The 19,968-nt window shown below is 38.0% G+C and overlaps 1 protein-coding gene across 2 annotated transcripts in view; it reads right to left on the reverse strand.

The window, feature by feature from the left end:
• Positions 1-1,501: 1,501 nt before the first annotated feature.
• The window catches only part of LOC147690329 (E3 SUMO-protein ligase ZBED1-like), a 112,643-nt gene continuing 94,176 nt past the window's right edge, over positions 1,502-19,968 (reverse strand). For both annotated transcript variants that reach the window (XM_086937965.1, XM_086937966.1), the window contains one exon: positions 1,502-4,940. In XM_086937965.1, coding sequence (XP_086794091.1) covers positions 2,728-4,940 — 2,213 coding nt within the window. In that variant the 3' untranslated portion in view covers positions 1,502-2,727. The remainder of the gene's footprint in view (positions 4,941-19,968) is intronic.

Raw genomic sequence — 19,968 nt, forward strand, 5'->3', positions numbered from 1 at the left:
AATAAGAAAAGAATTAGAGGGAAAACCAGATCTAGTCTCAAGGATTTGTTCTCGACAAAAAAAATCAGAAGAAGTGTCTGAGTGGTATTGGCTATTGGCACAAGGTGGAGAAGAGATGCAGCCTCATTTACAGAGATCTGGAAGAAGGACCTGCTGAATGAAGATCTTAAAAAAATAGGGCAAGTATCTATGTCTCATTTATGGTCAAATGTGAAGTCTGCACCGTTAAAAAACAAATCACCTCTTTACAGTACATAAAGCCTACTGGATCCCACAGAAAATATCAAGAATGGGGAGCCGGGGGAACAAGCATTGTCCAAAATGTGGAGTAGACAATGCAAACGCTATCCATATGTTCTGGAGCTGCCATGTAATACATCCATTTTGACAGAAAGTCGGTAAGGCCATATTAGACATTATGGGGGTTGAAATATAATTATCCACATTATCCATAATCTTTGGAATAATACCAGGGGATTTAGTCACTCGCCCCCTAACAGAAAAGCATAACGCACTCTTCTTCACTTTGATTCTGCTAGCTCGCAGAGAACTTTGTATTAAATGGATTTCACCCTGCTCCCCTACGGAAGAGGAATGGATTTATTCCATTCAGCGGGTGTCCTCACTAGATCAAACCTGTAAACAGAACAGGAAAACTAACTACTGGGAAATCTGGGATAAATGGGTGGAGCTAGGCACCTCAAAGGCAACATGGTTAAATTATACATACAATTTATATCTCTCTTCACCCCTTGCTCCTTTGATATTATGTTGTCTCCCATTATTATGCTTCTACATTTCTTGTTATGTTTCCTCTTTTGTGTTCTTGGTCCAATGATTAAAAAATATGCTTTGGTCGTTAATCAGACGGCTGGCCCACCTCTACACTTAAGAGGAGAAAGCAACAGATTAAGAGTGGAATCAAGGCTAAGTGGTAGATGCCAATCAAGAGGCTGAGATTGTGGACCCGGATATAAAATGCTATCTTTCTCTCCCTTGAGGAGTGACCGTGGTCACAGAATATCGGTGCCACTTGAACTGGTAGGAATACCTGCTTCTTGAACCTAAAGCATATTGTGGATAAATGAGGACAATTTTCTAAAAAAAATAAATGAAAAAAATACTTTGGAAAGTTCAAATACAACATATTGTGCAAATTTGTATTATAATTGTAATATACTGGAGAAATAATTAAATTCAAAGTAAATACTGCCTCACAAGTAATGTAAATGTCAGCTGCTTTCATAGTGAGACCCGTGTGCCTTTGACTTACCTCTCCTTTTTGACGTTTCTCCTACAGTGGGTCAAAGCTAAGTAAAATAATCAAGGAGCCTACGCTCAATTATATGTAAGGATTTAAACGGTTCAGACACAGGAAAATGAAAACACATGAAATATGCATATAAACAGCCACCCTTCAGGTGTATACGATATTGTAATTACTTACCTCCTGGTTAGGTTATACTGTACAGATATATCATCCTAAAGTATGATGGACCTCTTTAAAATTCAAAAGCAATTTATTCTGAACCGTGCTTCAATATAAAAATGTGGTACATTATAATACATTACAGAATTCAGTAACATTTCAAAAAATATATAATTTCTTAACATGCATGTATTAATATTTAAAAAGCAAAAACATTTTTTTAGCACAATAAGACACTCATGGATACACCAGATATAACCAGAAATTCAGGGCAAACAGACGACTCTCCTTTGCCCCCCAACAACTGTGGTTTCATTGTTGTAGGTACCAAATATGTGACAGCAAGCGTAAGAGCCACTAGGAGGTGGGATCCGCAGCATACCAAACAAAACTTCAAGCAAAAAGGCTGTGAATAACGAATTGGCAAAAGACTGAGACATGGTATGCAGAATTAGTGCTTAAAAAGGTGCATGGTGTAGCCTAAAGAGCAGCCTCCCACAAATTGGCATAACATTTTGATATGCCACTGCCACTGTTACTTTTGGTGGCGTTAGCACGAGTAATAGGGCGTGCAGCTTCGACCCAGTCCTCAAAACAGCAATACACGCAGCTATTGAGATCCTTGAAGGCCAGGAAATAGTTGCACTTATGTGAGAAATGCATTTTCCTTACATGATTTGAATAGTGCACACTACAAATAGAAACATTTCAGAAACATATGGCTAAAGAAGGCCCCAGGGTTACAGTGAGAGTGGGATGGCAAAGAACTCAACATGGGTTGTATGAGCTAAAAGTACACTTGAGAGCGTATTTTGTGTTGGGTGGTGTCAGAATGTGGGCTACTGACCTAATTGACTGCAGAGAGACAGAAAAGGCTATGTAGTTGGTCGGCTTGAGGGGGTTATTGTCGATTCCACAGAGAGGGAACTTGCATAGAGAGTTTTCTGCCACCATCTCCGTACATGCCCGTGATCGAAAATCCCAGTGGTCTGGATTTATTTTAACATGTAGACTCAGCTCTTGCTTGTATTTCACTAACCACATTATACATTGTATCTGGATTCTGACCGGAAGCATGGGGGATTTCAATAATGATGCAGGACTGAAGTGGGTGGCAGAATTTTAGATCTTTGTGGTGCTCGTCATTAATAGTCAGGGAGGCCTGTAGAGAAGTTTTAAATTCATAAATCTGGAGTGGACCAGAGTGCCACTAGTGTTGGGTTCTGGAAGCTTATCTTTTACAAAAAGCCTGCTATTAGTTCATTTGAAAGCATGTATTCAATATTATAAGTTAATTTTCAGTGACACTGTCCGGAGCTGGTTTTGATCATGGTCAGCATTTCCATGTGACTAGGTTTCAAACAAGCCCGTCTACTAGTAACATTGTCACCAGTCTTAGTAAACAGCTGTCCACTAGGAATAGAGGTTGCAGTACCACACAAGTATTTAAATGCCAATTGCGAAAGTAGAGGAAATTTTAATGAGTTCCTTCCCCACCATGAGAAGACATCAATTGAGAAATCTTCTATTTCTTCCGCAAGGTACACATATAATTCCGATGCAGTTGATTTTTTTGCCTTTTCAGATTCAGCTTTCCTTTTAGAAAGTACCTTCCAGAATTCGCTTTCAGGCTTTCTTTTTGGTGGAGGAGGGCCAGACTCCGAGTTGTCTGTCGTTGATGATGTTTTGGGAGAAAGCTGCTCAAGTTCAAAATCTAATTGCTTTACGTGTTTATCTGCTGCATACTGTTCTTGGAAACCATAGGTTTTGAATCTAGGATCCAAAATAGTTGCCTTACCCAAAATACAATGGTTTTCAATGTTTTTGAATCTAACATGTGTGAGCTCTTTAACAGTCTGACAAAGCAATCTGGTAATAGAATTGTGATTGCTCTGAGTTGTTTCTTGAGTAGCTTGTGTTCCTCCGTCTTGGCTTTGAGTCCCCTTTTCACCATTATGTTCACCTTCTGTGCTCTCTGTTAAAGTGTGCTGTTCCATTAAAGCAACCAATGATGCCTGCAGTTCAGTAATTATTGGAATTACCATGGACAATGTTGGATATGCCTGGCCTGATAGTTTTTCAGTGGCAATTAAAAAAGGCTCCAAAATTCCCAAAGTGCCTTTTAGGATACTGGCTTCATTTGCTGTCACTGCCTGTGGAATATTCGGGGAATGGCTTTCGTTTATTTGTGCTGCCGCTTCAAGTGCGTCATTGATGGAAATTTCCTGCTCTAAAACTCTTTTTACCATGTCGTACATGCTGTTCCACCTAGTGCTCACATCTACTTTCAGCTTGGTCTCAGGCAGTTTATTTCGGGTTTGCATATATTTAAGTAAATGGCTAGATGCAGGAATGTTTCTAAAGTATTTACTGATAGAACGACACTTATCAAAAATGTAGTCCACACATCTAACATCTTTTATTGATTCCGTCACAATGAGATGAAAACAGTGTCCCATACATCGAACATGCTTTTCTGAGAGGCCAAGAAGATTGACTGCTTTTACAACAACACTGCCATTATCTGTTGTTATTGAACTGATTTGCTCCATGGGAAGACTAAATTCCTGTAGAATTAGTGAGATCTGTTCTACTAAATTCTCTGAAGTATGCTGTTCGGGCAAAGACCTCACTCCTAAACAGAACTGTTTCCTAACACACGAAGGCTGTTGAAGAACATGAGCAATCAGTGCCAAGTAGGCATCATTGGCTGGTAAGGTCCACAGATCAAAGGTCAGTGCAACTTGATTTGCTTTTCCCAATTCGAAAAAAGCTTCACGCTTGACATACCTTTGCATTTTTGGGAGGATTGAATATGTCAAACTCTTCCTTGAAGGGATATCATAATTGCAATTCAGCTTTCTCACAAAAGAACGAAACCCTTCATTTTCTACCACTGATAAAGGCTGCAAATCTTGTGCTATCATTAAAGCGAGTGCGTCATCCAACTCCTCTTTCTCCTTTGGTTTAATTTTTTTCTTGTTTACAAAAACCGCCATCAATTTTTGCTTCGGTTGCGATCCCATCTGAGCTAGGCTTGCTTTCAATTTTGCTGCGTGGTAGGCTTTGTGGGCCTTTTGAAATATGACGTACTTTGAATGATGAGCACGTTCAATATGCCTGAGAAGATTACTCGTTGTGGAGCCTTTCACTTTAATGATGGTCTTCTTAGTGTCACCACAGCACTTGCATCTGAACTCTATGCTGCTATCAGTGCTACAGGTCCCACTAGTAGTAGCAACCTTTTCATAGTATTCATAAATTGGATGCTGGTTATAACGCACTTCCTCATAATTGCTACCAGTATAAGACATGGAGGCCTGTTGATCATCATCTGCGAATGTGTTCAAAACAACCCTCTCCGATTCGGGTCTATCGGCATTATAGAGCAATTGACCTTGGCAACTCCACTCCTGCTCTGCTGCATTGGGCATTGGCTGTTCAATATGCAAGGAATCCTCATATTCAGATTGATGATCTGGCAGTTCCTGGTTTTCCAAAATCTGGGTCGCTATAAAAAAAGAAAAAAAAGAATTTACAATGAGATGCGTGTGAATTTTCCATCATTGCATTTCGACGAAAGCGATTACTAAAACTAAATTAATTTCATACTACCCAAACGATAATCCTTACCCTCCGAAAAAGTCCCAAACTCTATTGTACTGTTGTAACATTTCCTAAACATACTAAAAATCATACACTGGTTTCATCAAATTTTTAACAAAACACACCTTAATTACAGAGTTCTCTTGTGTAGCAACTTGGGAAACGCAGTGGGAGAACTGCTAATCATGGGTAGCAGCTGAAGAATATAAGAAACACCTCTTTATTGTATTTAGCTTGTCTAAGGAAGTGTAGCTGCAGCTAGAAGTGAAAGATGCCCAGTCACTTTTTGACTGAGTATCGTAGAATTTCTATGGTAATTCCAAGTTATACTAATGAGACGATCTGCTTCTCATGTTCCCCAGTAAAAGTTCTGCTATCAAATCACTTCCTAATCGAGCACTTGCCTTAATCACGGCTGGTTACTTGAGGGATAGTTTCTACTGTGAAAGGAACAGAAATGGAACTGAACTGGACGTGCTGAAGGTATAGCAAGTTTACAATAAACATGTTGGTCAATAACAGAGCACAGTGTTGACCTCTTCCATTTAAACAGAACTTTGTGAAGGATAAGTGTCCTTCAAATAAAAGGCACTAAGAGTAATATTTTAAATTGAAAGAACAGAAATGTGATACTTTAAAACAAGCCTATTAGAACTGCGCCAGAATTTCAACTTAAAGGAAGATCTTTCCTCGTTGGACCCAAAACAGCTGTATGATATGACATCTTCACTGGAAATAAACTGCTGTTAGTTATGCCTCATGTAGCTATGTAGTTCATTGAGCTGTGTCTGTCACTTATTAGAACGGCATAGTTAGAAGAGATAGGTTTATTTGTTTTTACAGGATCTAATGTTATTGGTTGCTTGGAACAACTCTAGCCAGGGCTTAGTCTCTGACAGATCAACCTAAATAATGGTCATGTGATCTATTCTAAAGGTGCATCCTATGATTGACACCTGGGACCTGATTTGTACCGCCAAGACTGTGGTCCGACCGGCAATTTTAAATGCGAGTGGACCTTTGGTTTAATGAGGACGGAGACAAACGGGCTGCCAGAGGTTGACCTTTAATTCCACCCATCTAATTTACATGGGTGGAATTAGAGGTCAGTTTTCACTGCCTATCATCTGCCAGGAAAACCCTAGTGGTAATAGGCAGTGAAAACTACACAATTGTCCCATCGCTATGGGACAGAGCTCTTAGGGTGAGGGAAGCATTGTCTTTCTTATTTTCAAACAGAAAATCCTGCTTTGGGATTTAAAAAAAAAGGAAAGAGCTGTGCGGCTCTGTCATGCTTGACAGAGCTGTGAGTCAAGCTGGAGCATTGATAGCAACCGACATGACAGTGGTTCCTGGCTATGCTTTAAGAATGACCACCAGCTTGGGGGTTATTTCATAATTTGGTGTGCGGAGATGCAGTCAAGGTGACTAAGCAATTTCCTCCATTGGCCTAACTGCCAAACCTCCATCTGCCAAATTATAAATTAACCCCCTAGATATTGTGCAAAATGCCTAAACTTGGTTCCATTGAATGGTGGGCCATTATCCATTTTCAGTGTTGTTGGTACCACCAACTTCTGCAAATATTTCATCCAGGATTCAAAGTACTGACAAAGCAGAAATTGAAAATATTTGTTGAACCACAGGAACTAGTGAATACTCAGTGAGAGTAACAATATCATTAAAAGGGAGCAAACTGATCAAGTTGGCCCATAAAAATAAGCCACTGATGATCATAAATATTCTGGGAGATTTTTCATTATCAATTTCACAGCTAGATTTTGTTTTTCAACAGTATGATACAGTTGACAATGCACAGTGTGCTCAACCAAGAAATGCAAACCTGGCACCATAACTTTTCTCTCAGCAGTGTTTTGTAGATAAGAATACCCATATTACTTTCATAAGAGCTAGACTATGTTTTTCCTTAAAGCTTGCAGTATTACAATTATTTTGCCTTACATTTTACCTGCAGACTGTCAGCTCCTCTTGTATATATTTGATTGCTAACATTTCATTACTCCTTACCACTTCTTTAAATATAGTTGCAGAGTTAGCACAGCCATTTATTTATTTTAATCACTTTTTGTAAGGTGGTATCTTCCTTCATAGCCTTTCATGACATTTCTATTGTTATCATCTCGGAAGCAGGTTCCCTCACATTAAAGTAAATATTGTTCTGCCATTGAACACTTGCGATCAAGATGAGTTAGTGGATGATGCAATATGCAGTCTTCTAGATTGTATTCTTGTAATGTTTATTCTAAAATCATAATCCATGAGCCTCATTCTCCATCTTTCTATTCTAGGTGGATGTCCATACATTGCAACACGTGCTCGGTGGTCTGCAATTATCGTTAATGGCTTTCCATACAAGAATAAATGATGATGCTTGCAAATCCACACAACATCTAAACCTACCTTCTCTGCCTGAGTGTATGCCTTTTCTGTTTCTGTCATGCTCCGGCTTATGATATTATTTGTTGAGGTGAGTCTTTTCCAGGTTTATGTTGTGCCAATATCACTCCTAAACCAACTACACTAGAGTCTACCACCAAGACCGTACACATTTGCAGGTCAAAGTAAGCCATATTTTTGTTTATTTTATTTAATGCTTTGTCGCGTTTCTCAGTCCATTTGAACATATGTCCCTTTTTAGTCAACTCTCACACTGCTAAAATAATAATTGTAGCAAATTGCTCTAAATATTGGGTGCAATAGCTCCTTAATCCAAGTAAAGAATGTACCTCATACATACCTTCATCTTACGGGTCTCAATTTCATTAGGTCGTATTCCTTTACTTGAAAATATATGACCAAAGAATATTAGTTCTCCTTTGTAGACTTCACAATTCTCAGCATTTAGTGTTAAACCCATTTCCATAAGTTGCACACACATGTGCAATAATGTATTGACATACTCTTCTAGAGTCTGCCCAGAAACTAGGATATTCTCACCATAATTTAAGTTGTTTTTTTACTGGCCTTATTACTTTCTGACTGTCTTTAGAAATTCTCAGCTGCTGACGATATTTTAAAATTCAGTCTCTTGGATTGAAATACTCCTAAATGTGTTTCAAAAATCGTAATGTGTTGTGGCTGATTGTCCAATTCAAGTTGTAGATACCTGTGCAGTTATTTCAGAAGTTTTAGATTCTCCAATCCCTTAAAACTGTTGTCAAAATTGACTCAATTGGTACTGTTCTGTGATCCTGTAAGCCGTGACGGCTAGACCCATAATTTGTGCAGTAATATCTCCTACTATACAAGGAGCTGGAACTTCGCCTCTCACCCCATGCATCTCTTCTTGAGATGTGACATGTTCATATGTTGTTTCGTCAAATTTCCCTAGATTTCTCCTAGATTGTGAGAATCATTAATATATGTTACTATTGGATGGTGTAAGTGGATGTTTATTGACTGTCTTCTTGTATTATGTCACACATATGATGTTACAAGTTACTCCACTGCCTAATACAAAAGTTGTTTGATGTTGCCCAATTTGCAATTGTACTGATGCTATTTTCTTCATTTTATTCCTTTCAACAAAATTAATTCTCCTTCTTGGTTATGTCTTCCATCATGTAAAAATGTTCGACAATTTTTCTCTCTGGGGATATTTCTTCAGCTTCTTTCACTTCTCCATTGTCTATTTGCCAGGCATATTAGCTCTTTTTTATTTCATTTCCAAGTACTGGGTTGTCTAAGCTTAATATATCCTTTCCTCTTACAAACAGTTGATAAATGGGTATATTTTCCACATTTGTCACTTTTTTGATTTTGCGCTAGACGCACTCCTGTATGCAGAACTGTTAGTCAACACTTGTAGCATATCTTGTTCTTTGGGTTTTTCCAGCGATTTTCACCATGACATATCTTCTCTGTCAGTTTCAATCAACAATTTTATTTCTCCATGTCTATTCTATGTATTCCCTCGTTTCAGTTCTCACTAACTGCATAATTATTGTTAAATCCTTATAGAAAACCTATGGAAATCATTTTTGTTAGACATTTATGAAACCATCTAGCATTTCATTTTTTCTCTGACATGAAGTATTAAATATGTACCTTTCGTAATCAATTTTTCTCTCAGGATCGAATCACTCTTTTAAACATTTTTTATTCTGCTATCATATGTTCTTGTTTGACCTAGAAGACTACGGCACTAGTAGTTCTTCTTCACCATCTCAGACTAAATTTAAAAAGAGATGGTCTTGTATCTGGTTGTCTGTGGGTCTCTTACACGTTGCTCGTAAATGATGTTTAAATCAGGGCAACCATATTCCCAATCTTGCTTCAAACAATTTTTGTGTCCGACATATCAAACTGTGTTTCTAAATATTGCACTTGTAATGCTCTGTTTTTCAGTATGCCACTTTCCTATTGTATGTGACGTAGTCTGTGTAAATGATGCAGACTTCGGTGGCAATGCCATTGTTTCTATATTTATTGTGTCTTCCTTTGTCTTTTTTTTTAATCTTCTTTAATAATCATTTATACATTCATAAGTTATAACAGACTTAAATTATGCTTCAACTATTTTTTAATTTTGTATGCTTTATTTGCTTGTATTCTACTTTAACTGTTGTTTAATTTCTTTTATGCTTTATTTACTTCCTGCCTTGAGCTGCCACAAGTTTCTCTCTGCGCACTCACATACTTTCACATGCTTGTTCTGATTCTGCTACATGTGTGTGTTGGCAGATTTGTGCCCATGTGCTTATGATTCCTGGTTGGTCTAGCTCTGCTATGCGCATATGTACAGACTTGTTCAGATGCTTATTCTTGTACCTTTGTGTGTGCGTCTTCTTGTACATGCACATTCATGTGTGCACTGATTTACATTCGAGCTGTGATGTAATTTATGTTTCTTTCTGTCGTCCCAGCGTCCGCAGAGCATCGTGAGAATATTCAATACTTCATTCAATTTTCAACTTGGCTGATTCTTCTAACATGTGCCACCACATTGCACAGCTCCAATTTCCACTAGTCGATATTGTCAAATAACAGAAGCAGGGACACAATGAAGGATTTCGTTTATTGGTAATTCTTATGGGACATCGATCTCAGAGTATTAATAATAACAAATCCAAACATTCTAAATAGTGACTGTGATACTTGCTGAATCATGACATCATGAATTCAATTAAAGAAACAAATACAATGCAACAGCTACAATTATTTCCAACTGTGTCGCTGGAAATCTGCCCCAAAGATTTCAAAGAGTTTGGCTAATTGAAATCTCTACTGTCACTCAACTATAAAATTTGACCCAGAGAAAAATACTTCTAGGAAAAGTGGCTCAAAATTCAGATACACAAGAAAAATTCGAATCATGGTTTCTAGATGCAACTTTGTTCTGCTCTGGGCCTTATGAGTAAGAGAGCTGCATATGACTGATGCTATCTCCGCACGTGTACCCTCTTCTGAACAAAAACAGAATACAGCTACAGGTTGTTCTAATGGTAATTGTCTGACTGCATGTTCTCTAAATTCAGCTCTATCTTGGTCCCCACTGTTATAGCCCTCTAAGACCAACTGGTAAAATGGCGCTATAGCAAAACAATGTAAATACATACTTTCTATAATTAGGGATTTTTAAATTAATTTGTATCATAATACTCTTTATCAATATTTTTATTGGGGTTTATTTTTTTATTATTGCTGATATTTCATGCTTTAATGTGCTATTTTACTCTTAATTTTCAATGGTGATGTATTTCACTATCTTTGTATTTTCATTGGATTTGATGATACACTTTTTAGAAATCATTTTTAGAGGCACCAAGCTTCATTATTTTTTATTCTCAGTTAAGCTTGAGTATAATGTATTTATCCATTGCATTTTCATGTTATCATTTATACATATTTTAATCCATTTTTCATTTTTTCATGTTGGCTATTCTTTTTTATTAACCTTGTTATCATTTTAAACTAGTCGTGACATTGACATTCTTTAAAAATGAATGGCATGTTTTAATAGTATGTATGTATGAACACCAGCTTTCATGGGGCACTGCATTGTCACTCAGACCAGGCTACAAAAAAAGAGAACCTAGGTTGTACTTATTGAAGCCTATTTATCTCTATTAACTCGACTAATGAGCATACTCAGATGGCACAGATTCATCCACACACTGCATATTGTGGTAGTTCTTCCAAGGAAGTGAAATATAAGCTACTGAAAAGGCGCATGTAATGCTAGTGTATTCAATGACTGGAAATGTTCTCTCCTCTGGGAGTAAAGGGCCAATGGTAGGAAGTGTTTTGGAATTATAGAAGCTCAATTCTCAAGCCAGTTAAGCATTTCCAAAGAGTTTAATGGAAGACTTTTATATAGTCGATTCAAATAACTTTATTTCGATTCCACAAGAAAATCATAAAAGTATACAACAATTTAAAAACAAAACAATTAATCTACCATAAAATCACAATACATATTTGCAGGATAAAAACCATATTACAGCTTAAAACTAAATACCATGAACATTCAATATCTATTTCTGATCATCAGAGCTGATCTAATAAAATTCAATACAGCATTACAGGTGTTTGCAGTTGACAGAGATAACAAGAATTCATAAGCTTCTTTGTAATAGCACGTTCCAAGAGATAATAATAATGGTCTGATAAAGGTGTTTCTTTGGACCTTATACAAGGTACAAAAGAGAAAAAGGTGGAGAGTATTTTGCGAAACCTTATTATTACAAGGGCAACAAGGTAACTTCTCCCACCAACCCCCCTGCTTTGGGAAAGCAAAGAGGAAGTGTAAGGTGCCAAGGCGAAATCTTGTAAGATAAAAGCGCCATTGCGTGTTCATAATATATGACAGATAAAAGGGTTGAACTAACCTTCCCCGTACCCGTGATACATGATCATTTGTCTTTAAAGAACCCAGTTTAACACTATAGGCATTTTTAATAACTTCCTTAGCATCCTTACTAAGCATATCAGGATTTGTAAACATATTTCCCAACCCTATCTTATAGAGGGTCTCCCTGACATATCGTAGCCATGGGATTTCCCTGTAATGCTCGAGTTTAAGGCAATTTTTATATAGTCAGATACAGTAGGATTATGTTGTTGGTGGTGAGACTACAGCAAAGCAGTCCCACTGGGGGGTTGCCATGAGACGTCAAATACTGCTATGTTTAAAAGGTAATCAGTGTTTTGCAATGTATGGGTCTAAAAAGGTCCATAAAGATGTGTATGACTGGGGCAGCACCCATCTCTTGCACTTCTATAAAATACAGCCATATGCAAGGCTTGGCAGTACTGCAATCTCATCAGTTAGATGCTGATGTTCAACTTTCATCAGCGTATAGAACATGTGGTTTCCTTTTCTACGGAGCCATATCAGGTCTACTGCTTGGTAGAAAAACGGTTGTGCTACCTCGGAGCACTGCCATCTGCACTGTATGGGAAGTGTACATTCAATAGAGCCTAGGAATGTAGCCTGCTCTAGTGCATAGGATCAATAGCATCTCTGGTGCCTACATTTATTGTTTTCCTTGCTTTGTTCTTAGTTGGCCACCCAGCCCTAGTGACAAAAAATGCTTAGTCTGGTAATATCAAAGTTTAGACGGCTCATGATTAAGTTTGGATTGTCCAGTTGGGCAAAGGGGAGATTACATTTCATGTAACAGAACAAAACAAAGCTGGATCAGAAGCAGATAAACATCTTATTTTACAAATTAATTTAAGAATACTTAAAAACAGGGCCTGTCATTCTCCGCCTTTTGGTATAGTATGACCCACATTCAGAATGGACTCTGTTTGTTTGTTTATTGTAAGATGGGTCCATGACTTCTTGTTGGAAGAAGTATTCTGGGTAGCTGAACTGTAAATAAACGCAGATACTGCATATGTAACCTCTAGGAAAAGGTACACATGTCACACCCATCAACTATGCCCTCATGTGGTCTGGCAGGATCTACTTTGTGGTCTCTGGGTAGTCTTCATGGTGGTCAGTCATGAGCAAGAATTCTTATAGGCATGTAAGGTATGTAACAAGGAGAATAGTGCAAGGATACGTCTAGGGTCCAGGGGGCCTGGAATAATAGGCTGGAAACACTATAAAAGATTGGAAATGTACTCCTTATAAGGGCAAGAGTAAAATGTCTTCATGGGTGGGAAAAGGGAGGCAGTGAGATACTTTACAATTGCTTAACAGGTTTTTTGCATGGGCAAATATACTGGTGTACATCTGCTGATACGAAAATGCATTTCTCAAACGTGTTTTAGGAGTATTAAATATAGACCTACATTCCCTTTCATAAATCTGCATCAATGCAAGAACATATACCTGACGATACACTTTTGTGACTTTCCTAAACAATTTGGATCTTAATTTATTTTCATGCTGATGAGGATGATCTTACTGTGATTCTCCATTATTATTTTTCTAAAAATTGGCCTGCATCATTACTCACGTTACTAAATAATGAATCTGAGAAACGGCATTGAAAATGAAACAGTATTCCAGCAAAACAATTTTTTAAGGCGCAAGGTTTTTGTGCACATTTTATTTTGAAAGCAAACACCAATCTTGCTTTCAATGTTTCTCGTGTATTTGTTTATATAAATACAGAGCATTCGAGGAGCATCTCTAGTAGTATCAAAATTGAAAAACTCTGCAAAGACGTATACATGTTTTTACAATTACCCCACTAGTATAACATCTCCTTTTATTTTCTTAGAGCACTTGCCCCACTTTTAAAGGCACTTACATTAACAAATTATATATAGGTTTGAACAACTCATACCTATGGACAGAAATAAGGCCTTAGTGCAGACAATCCTCTTTAGCAGACCTGTACTATGATACTGTAAACTGAAGCCAAAGGGTTTGTGCTAGAGGGATTGGGCCTACTTGTACAGTGGGCAAAATAAACAGAAAACTTGTTGTCCTGGACCGCAAACAACACGTCTATGGCGCCGGGTGATACAAATTCAATATCCCTGTTGTGTCTTCCTATTTTGATCATATGAAATAAGTTATTCCGTCTCCCAGCAATGTTGTCAGCCTTTATCTTTTGGCATCCGTTAAGCAATGCAGACCAAATCACCCCAAAATCTGCAGAAGGTTTCATTAAGATGTTTTATAAAAATGTTACGTATCCTGAATTAAAAAATAAAAATGCTGTCCCATGGGCAACTCCTAACTCAATTTCGTAGAACCACAGGATGTTAGAGGAAGTTGTGGAAACGTTTCCGTTTCCATATGCAGATTCCTCCCTTTCCAAGATTTATCATTCCCGCAGTATAGGAAGGGTGACAAACAAGGAGATTTTAATAAGAACAAACCCCACTGAGGAAAGTTCATTATTAACCAACAGATGTTCCACCGAAAAAGGAGCAGCATATATAAAATTGTTAAGCATTTGAATTAATTCACATGGCCACAGTTCTCCCACCAGTTGCCCACAATTCTCTGACCCATGAGGTCTGGCTCCTCTTTTGGGAGTGTTTCTTCATCAGGCATAATGGCGGAATCATCTGTCGCAAAGTATAAAAGCTTTTGTTATATATCTTAAATAATAAACCTACTTTTGACATGAACCCAAACGAATATGCACGAATACACAACCATCCCTCCCATTCTATCTAATACCTCCCACCCACCAAACTCAACAGGTGTTGACACAGACTAGTGTCCTAGAGGACTCATTGTGAAATTACAGGGTTAATACATCAATCACTTTCGTTTCAAGCATCTGGAAAGTTGATGGGACACTTACAGTGAAGTTTTATTTGGCGTCTATGAATGGTGGTTTTGTAAAAGTAAGACAGGAGATTAGAAAAGGAAGATATTGGAACCTTGATATTTCTCTGTACCTGGTGATTTAAGAGAAGTCAAGCACCATTTAGAGTTTGGCAGAAAGGGAATCAGCAGATTACCCACAACGTTCAACTCATGGTTCACTCCCCCTCATTGAGAGGAGTGGGACCCATAAGGTTTCTAATGACACAGCCTTATGAGGATCTTCGATTACAAATGTTTAATTGGTGGCCCATATGCTGTGATACAGCTGGCAAAAATGCCAGGGTACCCCAACAGTATTTAGGGTGTCCTCGGGTGCAGATTTTGCCTTTCTCGGTCTACAGTGTCCCCCAGACGTGAAAGAAAACTTCCAATGCATCAGGGCTAATCATTTATAGTCTGAAAGTCAAAAACTGCAGACAAGCCCCCATATCACATGGGCGCCAGTTAGCAATACATTTTTGCTGTATGACCTCCTGCCATGATGAAGGCAGTACTTACAGCAAAGCTATACCTGCAATGCTGGCTGAAATATCTGAATTTGTCCAGAAGTCTTACACAGGGCAGACAGAAGCAGGGACTACCATACTCATTTGAGCCCTCGCAAAATAGCTGAAAAAAAGTTTGGCAAAGGGTGTATTTTAAAGGAAATTGTAATAAAGAATTGAGTGAGAATTCAAGAAAGTTTCTGAAATTTCTATTATTGATATATGTCACCCAACCGTTATTTTGGTCTCTCTATGAGCTTTCTGTATTGAATCCAGATATACAACACAACAGCTGATGACTCATCTGCCTGGACTATTGGCTTTGTCAACTGTTTATAGCTGTTTAAGATAAATGAGTAATAACAATAATTTTGTTGTAAACGTTTAACATTGAAACCGTTTCAATTCTGAAATTATGAGACAATGAATTAAAGAATATTTAGGCCAGTGGAAGGAGTATTAGTCTTCAGTTATGTGCACTTTATGTTAGACATGTATGACCTTATTCTCTTCACGTCTTGCCAATCTTCATATATTGAAACTCTTCTCTTTCCTCTTCAGTATTCTCTTTTCACTCTCTTCTGAACACAATACCTCGCATCTCCTTCATTTCACTGACCTCAAACATACACTGGCACTCACTCACATGTAAGCACTTTATTTTCTTTTACTTTCGCATTGTCAATAATTTGACAATTGTGTAACCCCTATCACAGAATTCCGCTTGGAACCAGAATACGTGACCATTGTTCTGTTTGCTCTGCAGAGAGGCCAACCCACTTGACAGGCACTAAGAGAAACTTATACTACCTTCAGCCCCCAAGGCAGAGCTCTCAACTGCAGCTGTCATAAACTCCTCGAGAGACTCAGGTGAAAGAATGAACTATACCAAGTGTAATAAGAGGCATGGAAAAACACAGATGCACAACATGATGGAAATAGAGAACATACTTAGGGAATGAAACATTAAGTAAAACCTGTGTAAATGAAACAGGAACTAAATCGCTGACATGCGTTATTTTAATGTTTTTAACATTCACTGTTCAGAAGTCTATCAGAGTTTTAGCATTAATGCTAAGGGCATGAATACAAGGCCAGAGAGGGACTTGTTTCAATGTGTGTTTTAATGCAATGTGTCATGCCAGATCCCCATAATTACACAACCAGAAACATCCAGGATGCTACAAAGTGTCTTTAAAATGAAAACAATTCCAAATTGGACAACATGTTGGAACCACTGTGCTAATCAATCTAAATAAAAAAGGATCTTAATAAGTAGCAAATTGCGTGCCATTTTCTAGGCATGCATAATTATACCATTTTTATGGTTTTTGACATTTCTCTGGTATTCCAAAAACCAGGACACGATATGCACAACTTTCTCCCTTTGAGCTGGACTACATTAACAGCTGAGAATACTTTGATCAATTTCGCCAGGCAGCAAGATTCCTGTTGGACTTTTGGATCAACTTCGCTGGGGAGCAAATACAGCAGTTCCACTTCTAAAAGGGACAGCACCCTACAACCATGGCCTGGGATGACACAGTGGGGGAGGTCAACGTGACCAGGCATCTCAGCACAACATACCTGATACAAGTTTAGCATTAACACCTAACATTATTCAGGACAAGGCTCCAAATCTCACTTTCCGTGCTCGTGTTAATATCAGTGAATACGATGTAAATGTAAACCATGAAATGTGCAGGCCCAACAGCAGCAATACCAGTAAATGCAAGGTCGATGTACGCTATAAACTATGCAGTATAACAATGTAAAAAATAGTAAAATCAATGTTGATGTACGCTATGACAACTTTACACACAACGATGAGAATGTCTTTAAACATGAATGACTGCCTTGTTTTATAAACACGCAGCAACAAGCTCATATCATTGCTGTCAAATTCACCCTAGATGACCTCCCCATCAATCTACTGCTTTCAAATTACAACTACCTCACAAAATTGTAAATATGACCATCTGATGCTGCTAGTGGCTGTTGTTTTTTTTGCGTACTTTGCACATGGATTATTGGCTCATTGTTTTATACGAAGACTCTATGATCTGGAGATCTTTTTGTATGGAGATTTGTATACTGTTTGTATTACAGAACCTGTTTAAAATGAACTGTATTGCATTTTTGTATGGTTTTGAACTGAATAAAGATTTTCTGACTGACACTCAAATAGCAATGATTCTGAAAACATAAGAAAAGTAAAAGGTTTAACAACACACTCAGAGTGTGATATGAGTTGTTCAAAAGATAGATCTACTGTGGTAAATGCTGTTTCAGGTGAGCATCAGCAGAATATACAAGAATAAGGCAGTAGGTTGCAAAGGAAGGTAGGCCACTTAAGGAAACCAAAACATTCTGAAAAAATTAAGAATCACAAAGTGTAGCCAAGATAAGAAATGGGATCAAACATAAGCAATGACAAAACCAACAGGTCTCATCTTCATAATGAGAGTGCTAAGGTAATGGATTTGCCACTGTTTGATTGTACAGCATTGTTTAGAAAGTACAACAAAAACATTTAAAGTACTGGAGGAAAAGCAAAAATGCATATTAATGTATCTCTAAACTGAAAATGTAACTCATTATTTTCAATCGTTGTAAAGTACATCGTTTATTTTTCACTTTTCACGCTGAAAACTCTAGACATAATTTAAATACCTTTTTGCTCATTATCCAGCTTAAAAGTAAGAGTACTTAAAAAAACATAACAGCTGCCTAAGGAAGTGTTAAGATTTAAAGAACAAGCATTTGCAATGCAATAGGTCTTGCATTTGCGAGAGTTCAAGCTATTGGCATTGTAAATGACAATCAGCCTGATTCATCATAGTGAAGTTTTGCGAGTCTGAAATAGCGATTGATAAGGAATCGCTATTCCAGACTCGCAAAACGGGATTCATGTAGGAATCGCAATATTTTTTGCGATTCCTGCAGGTTCCTTATTTGCGATTAGCTAATTGCTAATCGCAAATAAGGAATAACTCCCCATTCATTCCTATGGGCCTAAAGGCCCATAGGAATGAATGGGGAGTCATTCCTTATTTGCGATTAGCAATTAGCTAATCGCAAATGAGATTGCGATTTCAAGGGTGCAGGGGTGTCCAAAGGACACCCTGTAACACCCCTGAAATGTAAATTCACACAGATGTTACACACACACATGTCCTTTGGACATGTGTGTGTGTAACATGCAACTTAGAAAAATGCATTTAAATGCATTTTTCTACGTTTTTGCTATTTACCACGAGGTTTGACCTCACGGTAAATAGCGGCTCAAAATTGCGAATTCGCAATTTTTTAATGTTTCACGAATAGCATTTAAGGAATCTCTAATAGAGATTCCTTAAATGCTAATCCTCGCAAATTTGCGAATTCTTTATTAGCGAATTTTGCATTTGGGATGATGAATCCCAAATGCAAAAATTGCACTCGCAAAGGTCCAGATTCTCAGAATCTGGCCCTTTGCGAGCGCAATTTCGCTTGATGAATCAGACTGAATGCCTTTTATTTATCTGTTTTGCTAATTCTCAAATAAATAAAAGGCATTGTCATTTACAATGCCAATAGCTCAAACTCTTATAAATGTGAAACCTATTTCCTTACAAAAAACAGCCACCATTGTCCCGGGGTGGTTGGTAAGGGAAAGCACACGTGGCACGTTGAATGTTGCAGGAAAGCATGTCATGCCTGCAGTGCGAGAACCTCATTAAAGAAAATAGTGCTTACAGAATATATAACAAATATCGTGTAACAACAGCAGTAAAAGGGCCAGTCCGCATGGGAGGTTACAAACGTAGACAAGGTGGGACTAAGGAGGGACTAACAAGCCTATTAACGAATCAGAATCCAGAATTTACAAAGGACAATGACACAAGCCAATGAAAAATATGGGTGGAGCTTCAAGTCCATACTCTAATACAACATGCCTCGCAAAGCAGCACATGTGCTGCTCAGGCTCGACCTAAAAAGGCCATCATCAACAGCTTTTGAAGCTTACCCAGACTGGGAGCTGTTGAAGGTCAAAGGATCACACCAAGAACCTAGTGCCTGGCAGCAGACTCAGAAAGGTGCCCATCAGGGCAAACAAGGACCCTCAGCTTGTCGAATTGCTAAGAGATAAGCAGCATTTTACACATCTTTACTTTTTAAAGCTTTGTATGTAAGAGGTGTAGGTCTATGCATGCCCTGATATAATTGTGGTATATCTGCCTATATGTGTACTTCCTAGATATCCATTAGCCCCCAAATGAAGCAATTTTAGCATCCTTAGTATAACAAAAGATTGAGAAAAAACTGCTAAGTTCTCAACTTGTGGCTTGGGTCTGCGGGTTACATGCAGCTCATTAATGCAGGAGTAAAGGCCACTGAACTATATTACTAAGACTGGAACTTGTGACCTGCAAGGATCTCTGCAACAAAATCATTCACCCACTGAGCTATCTTACATAAAATACAAATCTTTGACCTGTGTGTTGCAAGCTGTGTTCTGCAGCAGGCACATTACTCTTGATGCTATTTATGAGCCAAACCTGTGACCATATTGTAGACATTTATCTCCAGCAACTGCCTTAATCGCCATGTTTACCTTACTGCAATTATATCCCCAAACTTGCTTGATACACATCTCCTACAAGGTTCTTTAGCCCCATAACATATCTTAAAGGGCAACC

The sequence above is a fragment of the Lissotriton vulgaris genome, chromosome 9, assembly GCF_964263255.1.
Source record: "Lissotriton vulgaris chromosome 9, aLisVul1.2, whole genome shotgun sequence".
NCBI lineage: Eukaryota > Metazoa > Chordata > Amphibia > Caudata > Salamandridae > Lissotriton > Lissotriton vulgaris.